The 14620-nt window shown below is 39.9% G+C and overlaps 1 protein-coding gene across 4 annotated transcripts in view; it reads left to right on the forward strand.

Annotated features, from left to right (window-relative positions):
• PPP1R9A (protein phosphatase 1 regulatory subunit 9A) overlaps nt 1-14620 on the forward strand; it is a 144786-nt gene that overhangs the window by 91266 nt on the left and 38900 nt on the right. For all 4 annotated transcript variants that reach the window (XM_075705199.1, XM_075705200.1, XM_075705201.1 and 1 more), the window contains exon 5: nt 11074-11209. In XM_075705199.1, the coding sequence (XP_075561314.1) occupies nt 11074-11209 (136 nt within the window). The remainder of the gene's footprint in view (nt 1-11073; nt 11210-14620) is intronic.

Below are 14620 nucleotides of genomic sequence, written 5' to 3' on the forward strand. Positions count from 1 at the left end.
TCCCATGTTAATTAATCTTCTACATCACTGAAGAGTAGGTTCTAACAATAGCAGTGTAACTATCAAACCCTGGGGCTTTCCACTATTAACTATTCTCTGTTCTAATAAAGAATCATTTATTACCATTTTTTGTTTTTTCTTATCTGGACAGTTTTAATTCAAAGCAGGGTTTTGTCTCAGCTCCCACTCTCAGTTCACAGCCATATTTCTTTATCTCTTACTGTACTGCAAATGCAATCTTTCAGACAAAAATGAAGTTTTTACTTTTCTATTAGATAGCTTTTATACAAGGAGCAGTTAAAGGGCAAAAAGTGAAAATATTCGCTTCTTAATTAACATCAACTTGATATGTCATTTATTCCTTCTTCAGCTAATTCCTCACCCCATCTTGAGCTGATTTTTTTCTGGAAAATACACTGTCTCAGAAAACAGTATTTGCATGCCTGCTGTTAGTTTTGTTTAACATCACAACATCTGGAAAGGTAATTTATACAGTCGTGTCTTTGCAAGCACTAAGACAGGTACAGAGGACAGATGAAGTCAACTGCAGGATCTAGCCAGCAGCAGTATACCCTGGTGGGAATGCTCTTTGCTCACAGTAGCGGTGAACAGCATTGCTTTATTTTTGTGACTCCTTCCCCTAGATAATCCTCTTCTTCCAGTGCACATGCCTGTGCAGATTTTCTCCTGGTCCTTCTTACTTTCCCTACCTGTGCTCTTATCCTATGAAACAGCTGTGTCCTTTAAACATTTGCAGGCATTCTCCGTACTGCAGATTCATGTTGTGGAAGAGGCAGGAGAGATTTTGTACTGCTTCTCAGTCCTGGGTAATGAGACAGGACCCAAAAGCAAAAGATCAGACACTCCATGTCTGATTCAGAGAGCTGGATTATGTTGTCTTTTTCCTGGCTGGGGGTGATCATTTTGTTCTTCCTTTCCTTGTCTATTACTTTTTCCTTGAATCCAGAGAAAAAGAAGAGGAAGGAAAAACCCTTTGCTCTGTGATACTGACTGCTGATCTGGGACTTCTTGAAGGGCTGCTTAAGAAGCCGTGTGTGCTTGGTGCACTTTCTGTTTCTTTGATAAACCTGAATCATGGGCCCAGCAGAAACTGAATTTGTGGGGCCTTGCGCCAAGATAGTGTAATTTTTTCCTGTCTATTCGACTATGGTTACACTAAAGATTCCATAGAATCACAGACTCATAGAATCGTTTAGGTTGGAAAAGACCTTTAAGATCATCCAGTCCAACCATTAACCTACACTACCAAGTCCACACTAAACCAATCAAGGGTAGACTAGACTAAACCATGTCCCGAAGTGCCACATCTACCCGTTTTTTGAACACTTCCAGGGATGGTGACTCCACCACCTCTCTGGGCAGCCTGTTACAATTCTTGACCACCCTTTCCATAAAGAAATTTTTCCTAATTTCCAACCTAAACCTCCCCTGGCGCAGCTTAAGCCCATTTCCTCTCGTCCTATCGCTAACTACATGGGAGAAGAGACCAACACCCACCTCACTACAACCTCCTTTCAGGTAGTTGTAGAGAGCGATAAGGTCTCCCCTCAGCCTCCTCTTCTCCAGGCTAAACAACCCCAGTTCCCTCAGCCGCTCCTCATAAGGCCTGTGCTCCAGACCCTTCACCAGCCTTGTTGCCCTTCTCTGGACACGCTCCAGCACCTCAATGTCTTTCTTGTATTGAGGGTATTAATATCAGCTGTTTTCTTTCTGGTTTCTGCAAAGAACTTGTAACAAGCCCTGGTAATCGCTCAGTAAGACTACCAGAAGTAGCGTGTTGAACAATGTGAAAAATTACTCACGAATACTGTGACCCCTTAGCACCAGAGAGGTAAGACTATTCGCCACTGCTTTGTTGGTTTATATTCCTTGACTGTGCCTGTTGTAGTAGATGAGCTGTGCCTCGGACTGTTCTTCGGCACTGGGGCCAGCTGGCACCAGAGTGGTCAGTGCTCATGCTGTTAAACTTTCTTACCTTTCAGTGCAGGGTGGCCGTATCTGAATTGTCTGTTGGAAACATCCAAGCTAACTCCTAGCCTTTGCTAACTCCTTGACTGTGTCTGAGTATTATTTGGTAGAATATTAGTTAACTTAGGCCAAACCGTTCCAGAGACTGTTTCAGTGATTTAATAGTGTAGATGATCAATTACTAGTGCTTGGGAGCATTCCCTGGCGCTGTTTAATTTCCTGGCATAAACATAGCCCCTGTGTCCTGAGATCTTGTTAATTTGAATTTTATGGCAAGTTATTTCTTGAAATATTTGCACATTTGGATGGAAAATTACATGTTTGAGTGTGAAATATATATAGAAATCTTCATTTAAAAGATTTTGGCTGAATTATAAACTATTTTGCTAGATATCTAGAGGATCGTTTTTAAAATTAAGTGTAATGTGAATTAGTAAGATTTGGCAGGGCTGGATTTTCTTAGGAGTGGCTTTTCTTTTCCTTTCCTGGATAAAGGAATGACTTGACAAGTTTTGAATCACTTCATCCTCAAGTTGGTTGGATCTAAACATAAACTCCTACCCCTGCAACTGAAATATCGTCATAAATGTTTATTTAGCTCATTTTTTTACTCTTTCAAAGTCAGAGATACTATGTTGTGGAAGCTCCCACACAGTTTTGGTGCATCTTGATTAATGTGATACAACATTGTGTCAGCTGGGCAGAAATACCCACCATTAATCCTTGCAGGATAACTCGCCAAGCCACAGGGATGGTGCTGTAGGAGCATTTAGCTACCCTGGACTGTGCCATGAGGGTGGTCCAGCTTGCCTAGAATGTTGATCACCTAGTCATCCAGATTAAGGACATGGTCTGAACTCAGCAGCTTACTTGTGACCCATCTGTATTTTCTTCCTGGATTTCCTTCCAGTAAGGGTGCTGTCAAGGGTGGGGGTGAGGGAAGGCAGATCTCTCCTCAAAATGCAGTTAGGTTTTAGAAACATTCCCGGGTAGCACTTGTACCTGTTGAATAGAGCTGACATATGTGCTTCACTTGCACTCAGGGATGTTAAAGCACAGATTTACAAATGTGTTTCTTTGAGCTGGCCATTCCCATGAGAATTGTGGGGTGCTATAGAGAATGCTGATTAAATGATCATTATGTATTCAAGGAAACCTTTTATGTAAGCATTGTGTTGGGATACTGTCAGGCTGTCTGGAAGAGATAGAAGAGATTCTCTACTTGCGCACTCAGAAGAGCAGAGCAGTGTAAGGACCAGAACCTGGAGAGGTGCCAAAACATTGAATCCCTTGGCTGATTTTGAAGTAATCTTGAATAAAGCTAATGTGTCAGTGAGTTCCTAGACTAGAATTGATTTCTGTGGGAATAATTAATCTAAGTGCATTAGTATTGGTGTGTGGGTTTTTTGCATGACTTCCTAATCATCTGACTCGATATCCATTTAGTGTTGATAGTAGCATAGCTTATCAGGGGCTTGTATCCAAGATGCTGTGGAAAGACTACTGAGGCTCTTCCAGCGCTTAAGCTATTGCTCTGCTGCTCGTCCACCAGCACCATTGATATTGCTGAGGAAGACCTTGAGTATGTCTCTGAAGAATAGCCATGAGCAGGTTCAAAGCTGATGGGTAAGAATTAGAGAATTAGAACAAAGGGAACCATGCCATTGGTATCTACTACAGGCCACCCGATTAAGGGGAGCCTATAAATTTTAATTGCCCCTCTACTCTGCTCTGGTGCGACCCCACCTGGAGTACTGTGTCAAGCTCTGGAGCCCTCAGCACAGGAAAGACATGGAACTGTTGGAGCGGGTCCAGAGGAGGGCCACAAAAATGATCAGAGGACTGGAACACCTCTCCTATGAAGAAAGGCTGAGCGAGTTGCGCTTATTCAGCCTGGAGAAGAGAAGGCTCCGGGGAGACCTTGTTGCAGCCTTTCGATACTTAAAGGGGGCTTATAAGACAGATGGGGACAAACTTTTTAGCAAGGCCTGTTGTGGTAGGACAAGGGGTAATGGTTTTTAAACTAAAAGAGGGTAGATTTAGACTAGATATAAGGCAGAAATTTTTTACAATGAGGGTGGTAAAACACTGGAATGGGTAGCCCAGAGAGGTGGTAGATGCCCCATCCCTGGAAGCATTCTAGTTGAAGATTTCCCTGCTCATTGCAGGCGCGTTGTGTGAGATGACCTTTAAATGTCCCTTCTAACCCAAACTATTCTATGATTCTGTGATTCTGTGTCACAGGGCTCTGGGGTCTAGGGTGGAAGGGTATAAGAGGTATTCTTCTTGATCATGCCAGTCAGGTAGGATTGGATGCAGGACAGCCCCTGGCTGTGCAGCTGATGTTGCAGGGGAGGCACTGGTTTTTGTGGAGCTTCTTGGAGGAATGAAAAATGCTGGGGAGAGAAGGGATCCACCTGACAAAGCAGAGCAAAAGCATATTTGCCAACAGGTCCCATAATCTAGTTGGGAGGGAGGGTGACCTAGCCCTTGCTTTGGAACAAGTGACAAGAGAGTTCAGGGGTTATGGTTAGGGACTTAGAGAGGACTTACACTGCTCCAGCATCTACTGGAAGGGTAACATGGTTCAGGTAATCCGGGAGATTTTTGGAATGTGTCAAAAAAACTTCTTGACACAAGTGTTCAATGAGCCAACTAAGGGAGGCAGTCTGCTAAATCTGTTAGTCACAAACAGGTTTATGACCAGTTTGGAACTGGTCAGTTCTTCAGTGAAGGTTGATGGCAGCTTTAGGAGCATTAACCATGAAATGGTGGAGTTTAAGAACTGGAGAGAAATGAAGATGAACATTAGAATTACAACCCTGGACTTCAGGAGAGCAAATTTTGGCTTGTTCAGGGATCTGCTTGGCAGGATTCTATGGGACCACTGCCCTGAAGGATAGAAGAGCCCAGCAGACCTGCTTGATCTTGGGGGATATAAGGATACCAGAGGAGACCATGCCAAAAGCCTTGCAAAAGTCAATTTAAGCAACATCTACTCATCTCCCCTCCTCCATGGAGCCAGGCCTGCTGCTCAGTGACACAGGAGACGTTGCTGCAAAGGATACAGAAAAGTCTGAGATAAATTAATTACTGCTTTGCCTCAGTTTTTCCACAGATTGGCTAATGACCTGGATATTGTTGCAGGGACATCTTCATGTTTCCCGCATTCTCCAACAGGGAGATTTCCCTCCTCATTCCTTGCCTCAGGGCAGCAATGGCACTGGAGTGCAAGGGTTCATATATGGCTCTTGATACCTTTAGTGCCTGCTGCCTATGCACCATATGCCAGAGTTTGTCATGGTATGCTGTGATAGTTGTTCAATCAGTATTAGTATGGTTATGCAAGTGAAATAGATGAGCCCTTGTTTAATTCAAATACTTAATCATTAAAATAATTTTTAAAATAACAAAAAGTAAATAAAATTAATAAAAAAAAATACTAACCAAACCGCTCCTTCAAAAACAGTAACAGCAAGTCACACAGCACATACTATACGCACATCTCATTCTTGGCACATTACGTTCACGTGTTACCTGCAGCTCATGCCACAGCCACACCAAGGAAGTCATGTTCCCATGCATCTGTCCTGACTGCTGACTGGGCAAAAGGACACCCATGTTGGCTCAACTCACTGATAAGTTGGAGTCCCGCTGTCTGTGGTCAAATTCAGGGTACAGCACATAGCTTACTTCATCCTGGGTCTGGGGAAAAGGGTGGAGGCTACAGAACTTCTGCACAATAGTTCAGCTTACTGGCAGGTCAGTCTCCAGGGTCTTTAGAGGCTCTTCCCCAAAGTTTACTTTTCTGTGCTGGGTTTACATAGCCAGCGTCCTGCACTAGACATTACACGGGTTGCCCTGTCAGATGTTTCTTACGTGACCTTAGATAACTTCAGTCATTGCCCCTTTCACCTACTGATGTTGGTTACTTCCTCATCTGACTTTGGGTGCTAGTCTCCAGGCAGAGTTGTTCACTTGTTCGTGTTAGTTTGGGGTCACTACCATCACTAATTTCCAGGCAAACCTTGTCTACTTCCTTCTACCATTCACCCTCAGTTCCTCTTGGTTACAGCTAATAGCTTTAAAGCTTGCTACGCACACGTTTGTCTCTGGTGCAAGGGAGGGCTGTGTGGATTTACAGACAGTAAGACAGAAGGCACCATTAGCAATTAACCATTAGAGGTTAGATAGGCGAACAGGCAGGGCTGCTGTTCAGAGGGACCTCAACAGGCTGGAGAAATGAGCTGGCAGAAGCTTTATGAAGCAAGGGCAAATGTGAGTCCTGCATCTGGAGCAGCATAGCCCTGTGCGACACTGCGAGCTAGAGAGCAGCTGTGCAGGAGACACCCTGGGAAGAGGTGGAAGGAACATCTTCAGTCCAAAGAAAAGAATGCGGTTGCAGGCATCTTACTGCTGTCTCAGCTACCTTCCAGCAGGTAGAAAGGGTGAACCCAGATTCTTTATGCTCTCTGCACAGGGACAAGATAACAGGCAATGAACAGAAGTTGAAGCAAGGGAAATTCTGACTAGATATTTTCTTCAAAAAAACACCCATACTATGAGGTTTTCCAAACATTGGAACAGGTTGCATCCCATCATTAGAGAGATTCAAAACTGATCAAGGCCATGACAAAGTTGGCCCTGTTTTGAAGATGGGGGCATGGGGTGGACCAGAGCTCCCTTCCAACCTAAATTATTCAGTGATTCAAAGAGTCTTTATGACTCTTAAGTTTCAGATCATTTTAACTGAAAAAGTGTAATGGAAGCTCACAGGTTGTGAATTCTGTATGTCCAGTCAGCGACCTCTACTTTTGAGGCTGCCGTCTTTTAAGAGAGCTTGATCTTGTTCATGAAAACCTGACAAGTTCCAGCTTGCACTGCTGTGACTAAATAAAACTGCCTTCTTACAAGGTTCACACCACTTTTAGCACTTCGGATTAATTATATGGCTATTATCCTAATGGAAGCAGCCAGAGTAGGTAATTGAAGACATCTTGAAGTAAATTAGATAAATGGTAGCAGAAGCAGGTTTGTGCTTTAAAGCTCAGAGGAAAACCATTTTTAAAATCCAACTGTAAAACTCCTCCAAATGCAATGATATTTACTGTACATTTTTATTGACTAAACTGTATTTTAGGAAAGAGTAGAAGAAAAAATTGTGAATCCTGTTGGAGAAAAAAAAATTCTTTATTTCTTAGAATGAGTCTGCTGTATTCTTACTTGATTTTTGCTGAATTTAAGGAATCTATGCTAAATTATTTTTAACTGAGCACTTAATGCCTGAAGTATTTTTAGGAGAAATCATCAACTCATGTCACTAAAAATCCATGCTGCAGAACTTCAGGTTTGTTTCACAGAGTTGGTGCCTTCGTACATTTTTCTAGTACCAAAGTTCTTTTCAAAATGGCAATATTTTTTAATTAATTCTTATAATAATGTTTCTGGTTCCCATGGTTGGTAAAAAAATATCAATAAATTGTTTTTTGTTATTTCAAGAAGCACAGGTCTGCAGATCCTCATTTAATAAAAGCTGGAATTATGCAGAAAGCCATAAATCAGGTGTGCTTTGAAATCATCAAATCATGACTGGATTGCAGGAGATGTAAGAGTTGCTGCCACTTTCAGTAGAATGCTTTTTTTAACTGCCATTACTGTAGTTTAATTTTTCAATTTCTCCAGATACTGTGTATTTTTAGATCTTCTTAAATCCAAGATAGAGTCAAATATTATTTATATTCCCAGCTCTGTCCCTGTTTGTTTTAACCACAACTGAAGAGAATATTTCACAGCTGGTAATTCAGCTAGATTGTGTGTAGCTCTGAATATCAAGGTCAGTTCATGCCCTGCTTCTGTGTGATGTTCTCTCCTCTCTCTTTTTCGTGGGCATCAGAAATAATCAGTAGTGGTCTGAGATTTAGCACAGTGATGGCTTGTAGTACAGCATCACAGATTCACTGGGTTTTATTTTGCAGTTGCTAGCTTTAATAATTAAGGGGAATATTATCGCCATGAGGTTTAAAGGCTTTAAAACCCTCATTTGTCTCATATCCAGAAACATAACCAGTTCCTTAAATATGTTATTACTGATAGAATTTATTGTTCTTTGTTATAATACTTTTGGCCCTTGAGACTAATTAATCAAGTCTGAAATGCATGTGCTTAATTTTGGTGAGCCAGAGTGATGAGAAATACATAATTAGCCACTTCGTTGAAGTGTGCATATTATGGTTCAGTGACTAATTTTTTGGTCAGTGAATCACAACCTTATGTCTCTTTTTCGTATTTAAACACTTCAGATTATGATAGTTCTTGTATTTAAAACCATTCTAGGCATAAAGATCTAATTCATGCTTAGCATTTTAATAACTGCCTCTGCTTTAGCATTTTCTAAGAGAAATATTCATCTCTTTAAATTATAAATTTATAGTTTATGGCTTATTTTAGTTACAACTTAAACATAATTATATGCAGCATGGTATTCTTAAGGTCATGGAATGTAACATGACAAACGGTTTAGTTTATTTTGTCAAAACTGTTAATTGTTGGCGATGTAGTATTCCATTTGACAAATTTACAATTCTTTATCTAGAACCGACATCAATCGTAGATTGAATGCTTCTAAATATTTATTTTCAGACACTTTGGAAATGTCTCACTTTAAGGCAGTAAATTGTAGGAAAATAAAATGTTCCTTGCATATTTCTGTTTTGGAAAATATTTGCTTTAAACTTTGTCATTGCTTTGAGGCTTTTATTCATGTATCATCTAACAGCTTCAGGTATCATTGAGGAACTTCATTCTGACATGTGATTAAGCCTTGAAAATCACATCACTATAAACTGTGAGTGGCTTTGGCATGAGAAGAAAAATTCAATTAATAAGCTTTTACATTTTTACATCCTACCTAAACTTGTTTGTCTCAATGAAAATATTATTGCATTACAGTCTAATGTGTCAAAACCACTCCTAAATAATCAGGAGTTACCAGACTTCAGATGCATTACATATTGTTTGTTCTAGGTTTTCAGTGTACAAAAATGATTATATGAAGAATTTTGAGTCTCTTATTTTCCAAGGGAGGTGAATTATCAGGCAGAGGGCAGGAGGGAATACAATATTTGCATCACTTTGTGTGGATCCATAATTTACCACATTGGTGATCTCCCTTGTGTTTACAAACATGATGCTCTCACTACTATGTATAAATAATACAGTCATGCATAATGTTGCTTAAAATGTTTGTTTAAAATAGAAGGGGTTTTTTTTTTCCATATTTTCTTTTAATTTGTTTTTACATTAGAGGAGACATATGTGTAGCAAATATGGGTTGAATCCTTTTTTACTTCATGTAGTAATATCAAAAGTTCGTTGTTCCTCCCAACTGAGACTGAAAACATGGCTGGTTTAGTCTTTGTAATACTTGGCTCTAAAATTAAAATTCAGAGGAAACAGAATCTGACTATGAGTCAGTATGCAGAACAGATGAAGTATAGGGGCCATGAAGAAACATTCCTTTTCTTTCAGCCCAAGGTCTTTATCATTACTGAGAATCAATGTCATATTTCGTAATAGTAGGATATGAGGGCCAGACTGTGATCTGTTTTGACCAGGATTAAAAAGCTGATGTTATTTCCTTGATTTTTTTCTAGTTTCTGCTGTATTTTCTATAAATGTTTTTAAACTAAGACACTTCATTTCAAATTATTTTCAGAGGGCCTTGTGTCATTATTTCAAATGGAATCACTCAGTCTCACCTTTCTTATCCTTTTGGAAGTAATTACTGACTTGGATATTTTGATGGTGTTGAAATAATCTCCAAATTGTATTATTTTCTGTAGCGCCTGACTTCACAGAGTCTGACAAATTGTTTGGCATAGAAAATGGACTCAGGGTCATCCACTCACGGGAAGATGGCTCACACATGGATGCCAAATACCAAATGACTTGCACAGTGATAGGCAGTACTAATGAAAATAATTTTCTTACATGGGATATAATGCACATTTCTACCTCTCATTCCAATAATAAATTAAATTCATCATTTGAGCCAAATGTTGTGGAAACAAATAATTTACCATATGCAGTATTTCAGGGTCACCTGATCATGCTTTTCAGCTCTGCATAATACTGTAATTACCTAATTGTCTTTCTAGCCTGCTAAGAAAATATACCTTCAGCTTGACATCTTTAAATTGTGCTTTTGTTCAGTAGTTCACGGTGTGTTGGTACTGTATAATGGGTGTTTATCATTAATACTATAGAGAGCAAAATATCTAATTCCAGTTACGCCACTGTGCTGAAAAAAAGTAAAAAAAGTGTTAGAATCCAAGCCAATTCTGAATTTCACTTGCTGAAAGCAAGATTGGTAAGCAGTCTTTTAAGTCTCAACCAAGAAAGAGGCACTTCCCTTGTCTTCTGTTAAGCCTAAGGAATGTGCTCCTAGTGTTCAGCAATAGCTAACAGTGGAGAAAAATGCTCCTTAGCAACAGAAGTTCATGAAATAAAAGGGTTAAATGTGGCTTAAAATTAGGGGAAGTGTCTGTCAGATTTAAAAATGTGGAAATAGATTCCCTGTTATAGACAGGAGGAAGGCAAATATTAAAGCTCAGAAATATCTTCCAAGTCAAGACGGAGAAAGAAGTTACTCCGGTGCATTTTCCTTTCACCACGAGCTGCCAGCAGTGTGTCTGTGCTGTTACTGGGCATCTGGTCTTCTGTAGGCTTCTGGGAAATACGGTGCTCGAAAGGGAATGAAAGTGCTGATACATTTTTTAACAATTGCCCCACTTTAGGTCTGTGTCCATAAAGTTCAGACTCAGACAATCTGTTTTACCGAAATTTGGAGTGAAGGCTTTAATGGTCACTTCTTTTTTCCCCCTCCTGTAAATACTGTCATGGTCTGATCACTCCTAGTCTTGCATACAGTGCCCTCTGGAAAATGTCATCCACAGAACACATTTAAAACAGTCACAGCCATGTATCTTCGGAGAAGAAGGCTACCCTCTATACAAAACACGGCTAAAAATCTAGAATTTTGGTAAAACAGTAGGAGTAATATTTTTTCACTAATGTTTTGTATAGGTTTGTAATTGGACGAGAAAAACCGGGACAAGTGAGTGAGGTTGCGCAGCTGATTAGCCAAACTCTAGAACAAGAACGCCGCCAAAGAGAGCTGCTGGAACAGCATTATGCACAGTATGATGCAGATGATGATGAGGTAACAGACTGTCTAGTGTTCCACTGTTCGGTGTTTTTTAATGTTCTGTTTTCTGTTCCTAATTCCTTCTTTTTAATTGTCACTCAGAGGTCAGCTTCTGGCCCTCTCCATTACCTCTGCTGCTGATTTTTACAGATTTTGATGATGAATCTTGCTTGAAGGACAAAGTTACTGAAAAGCTTTTCAGCATGGATTTAAAATATTTGTTTTGTTCCAGAAGAGTAAATATCAAATTGGTCAACGCTTCTGTAATTACTGCTCTTCCTCTGAAGGCATATGCTTTTCTGAAATATGGGAAATAAAGTCGGTTTGCTTGTGCACTGAAACATTATTTTTTTGTGAAAACTGGTAAAAGTTGCCTTCTAACTTGGAGGGGGTTGAGGAAGTTTTAGACCTTTTTCTTTTTTTCCTGGAAGAACTGATGTTCTTCTTAATTCAGAACATTAAGAAATTTTCTGAAAATTCCAAGTAAGACAGACCCCTCCTTCCACACGCTGCTTTTTGTTTCTGTATGAACAGATATTCCAGAGGATAGAGAATTAATCTACCTTGTCTGAACCGTGTATTGATGTTCACAATTAGTGCCTGATGTCCCAATGCAAAGGTTTTGAAACTATCAACTTTATACATTAAATTTTCCATTATTTCTTTCCATTCTCTTAAAATTCCTGATATGCCTAAATACCGAGATACTTGGAAAGATTAATGGGAGAGCTTTTTCAGAGACTGCTGTCTGTGTTACTCCCTAAATTAGCTGCTGGGTTAAGGTAAAAGGCAGTTGTTGTAACAAATGGCTTCCACATAGCCCAAGCATACCACCTTCATTTTGCATTATCTTGAAGAATATTATTTGAAATGCCAGGCTCCATGTATTAGTGTGTTTTGTCCTGGGCCATATTTTTTATTTTATTTGTGGAAGAAGGTGATAGAGAAGGGGAGATAGAGAATTCGTGCTATGCATTTATTTCAGTTTAGTTTTCCTTTAGGTACTGAGACAAGGCTTCTAAACAGTGAAATAGAGAAAAAAAAAAACCCTCTGAGATAAAATCAGGATACACTCGGATTTTGAAACACACTGTTAAACTCACAATAGGTCAGAACAATCAGAAGTGTCCCAGAAAACTAAGTAAAAATCCTATCTAGCCCCAGTGATGCTTTCACTTACTTTAATTTCCACTCATATTAAAAATAAAAATAATTTAATGTGTTTTAGAATGAATCCTGTCATAGGTGCGTATTTAACTCGTATAAATAAAAGTTGTACTCGTCTGTATTGGGGATGCATATGTATGTGTGCCTGTGTGCGATCATGAAGGCTAGAAAATCCATATCCTCCCTGTTGCCTCCTCAAACTATACAAACATGCAAGTCTTCTAACTTCTGTTTAATCTAGAATTAAAATTCAAGACCTTGACTAATTTCTTGAAGGAAGTCTACCATTTTCTCAAAAACAAAAAAGAGACAACTCCCTCTAGCCTTTGGAACAAGAGACTTCTCATAACTTATCACAGCATGCTGTAGACATCAGGGTTTGAAGACCCGTGATACCATTTTACAGTAAACATAGTCTGATAGCTTTCATATTGGCACCAGAGGTGTGTCCTAAATGCCTGATGTTCAAATCCTTCTCACTGTGTACTCGCACGTAGAGCGGTGTGCAGCTGAAGGCAGACCTCTGTGAGCAATTGATGCATTACACCTTTTAGCTAGAGGACGCATCCACCTGCAAAAAATCTCAAAGGAACCTTCATGCACCACACAGATGTCATAACTCAAGATCTGGCAATAAAGAAACCATTAAAACCATATAGATCAACACTGATCCCGGTAGTACCTCAGCCTTCAGTAGGGGTTGTTGCTGTGCTGATGCTGACGGTGACGTTTTTGCACTGATGACCATGCAGGCGTTTCTCAGCACCATAGTGAAAGAGGACAGGGGTGAGTAGGTATCAGACACTTTTTGTGATGTGTCTTTTTGTGATGTGTCTTGTTGTCCTTGCAATTCAGTGGCTACAAACTCTTAAGCCCTGTTCACTGCATAAATTTTTAACACAAAAAATACTAAATGCACAAAGTGTTTTCTATTGGTAGTGCCTTTGGATTATAGGAGAAGATAAGGTAGGGCAAGTAATTTACAGAGTCAAAGGCATCTTTTCTTATCCTAGCACTACATTGAGGATGATGACCACCTCTGTGACCATGATGTGCTTTTTGATCATTGGCGTTTGCTGTGCTAAGGGGACTTTTATGCAGTATGCGAGGAACAGAGGAAGAAGAAAGGAAAACACATCTACCAGGAGAGATCCAGAGTTTCATCAAAGATCTCTTTTGGAAGGAGAAGGAATTAGGCTTCAGAGCAAATGCAGTACTTCAGTTCTCAAAAACTACCTTGGGGTCATTGAAGATCATACCTGTTTCCTACTTGATGCCACATATATATATATTTGGGACCAGGGTGGTAAACCTTATTCTCAGAATAGACGACTGGGGTGTAGTTACTAAAGTATGCAATGAGGTGTGTTCCCTTTATTAATTAACAGACTTATCAGAAGTCGATTTTATATATATTTTTTATATATATTTTTTATATATATTTTTTTTGGTCACCTGACTATGCCATCCAAGTAAACTCACATAATTTGCACCATTCCCAGGGAACTGACACAATGGAAGCTGTGATCTAATGCACATTAGACACAGTTCAAAGACATTTTTGGTCACCACAAGCACTTCTGCTGCGTTTGCTGTCAAATACAAGCATTACTACTTTGAGTTCACCTTGCTTTGTGAGGGCAGATGTGGCTGGGTTTATGTTGCTGTATACCAGACACCACTGCCAGCCCTGCATTCTTTGGGCTTGGTAAGCAGGGTGTCTTTTGGTCAAGAAAATCTCAATTTACACTGTCTGAATGAATATCCACAAATGTACAAAAAGCCCTACCCTTTCGAGTTCATTTCCTCAAAGTGATAGTGATTCTGACTGCATGAAGTTCAGGAATATTGGGTTGCCAGTGTAAGGAGTTTTGTGCTGAGGTGACACAGAATTACACTGGAATTGCTCAGTCTCAGAGCTACCAAACTCTCGTATTCATTTTCATACAATTCTTAAAATACGGTAACATGGATCTCCAGCTACAATGCTGCATAAATAAACAAGAAAATGATTCTTTATTCAACCCTCCATTCAGGTTGTCAGATTCTGAGCCTCAGAGACTTTGCCACAAAGACATCAATAACACCAGGTTTCCGGAGCAGGGTATCAGTGATCTGTTAGTCCTGGAGTCAGCGCACATGACTCTGTTTGGTAGAGCTGATCAAATCGCAGGAAGAGAGCGCGTGCCAGGCATGTGCGAGTCCTGGTGTTTTATCTTGCTGTGCCACCAGCTGGCTGGATTTCCTCTGTTTTGAAAC

This window comes from Pelecanus crispus, chromosome 2, assembly GCF_030463565.1.
Source record: "Pelecanus crispus isolate bPelCri1 chromosome 2, bPelCri1.pri, whole genome shotgun sequence".
Lineage (NCBI taxonomy): Eukaryota > Metazoa > Chordata > Aves > Pelecaniformes > Pelecanidae > Pelecanus > Pelecanus crispus.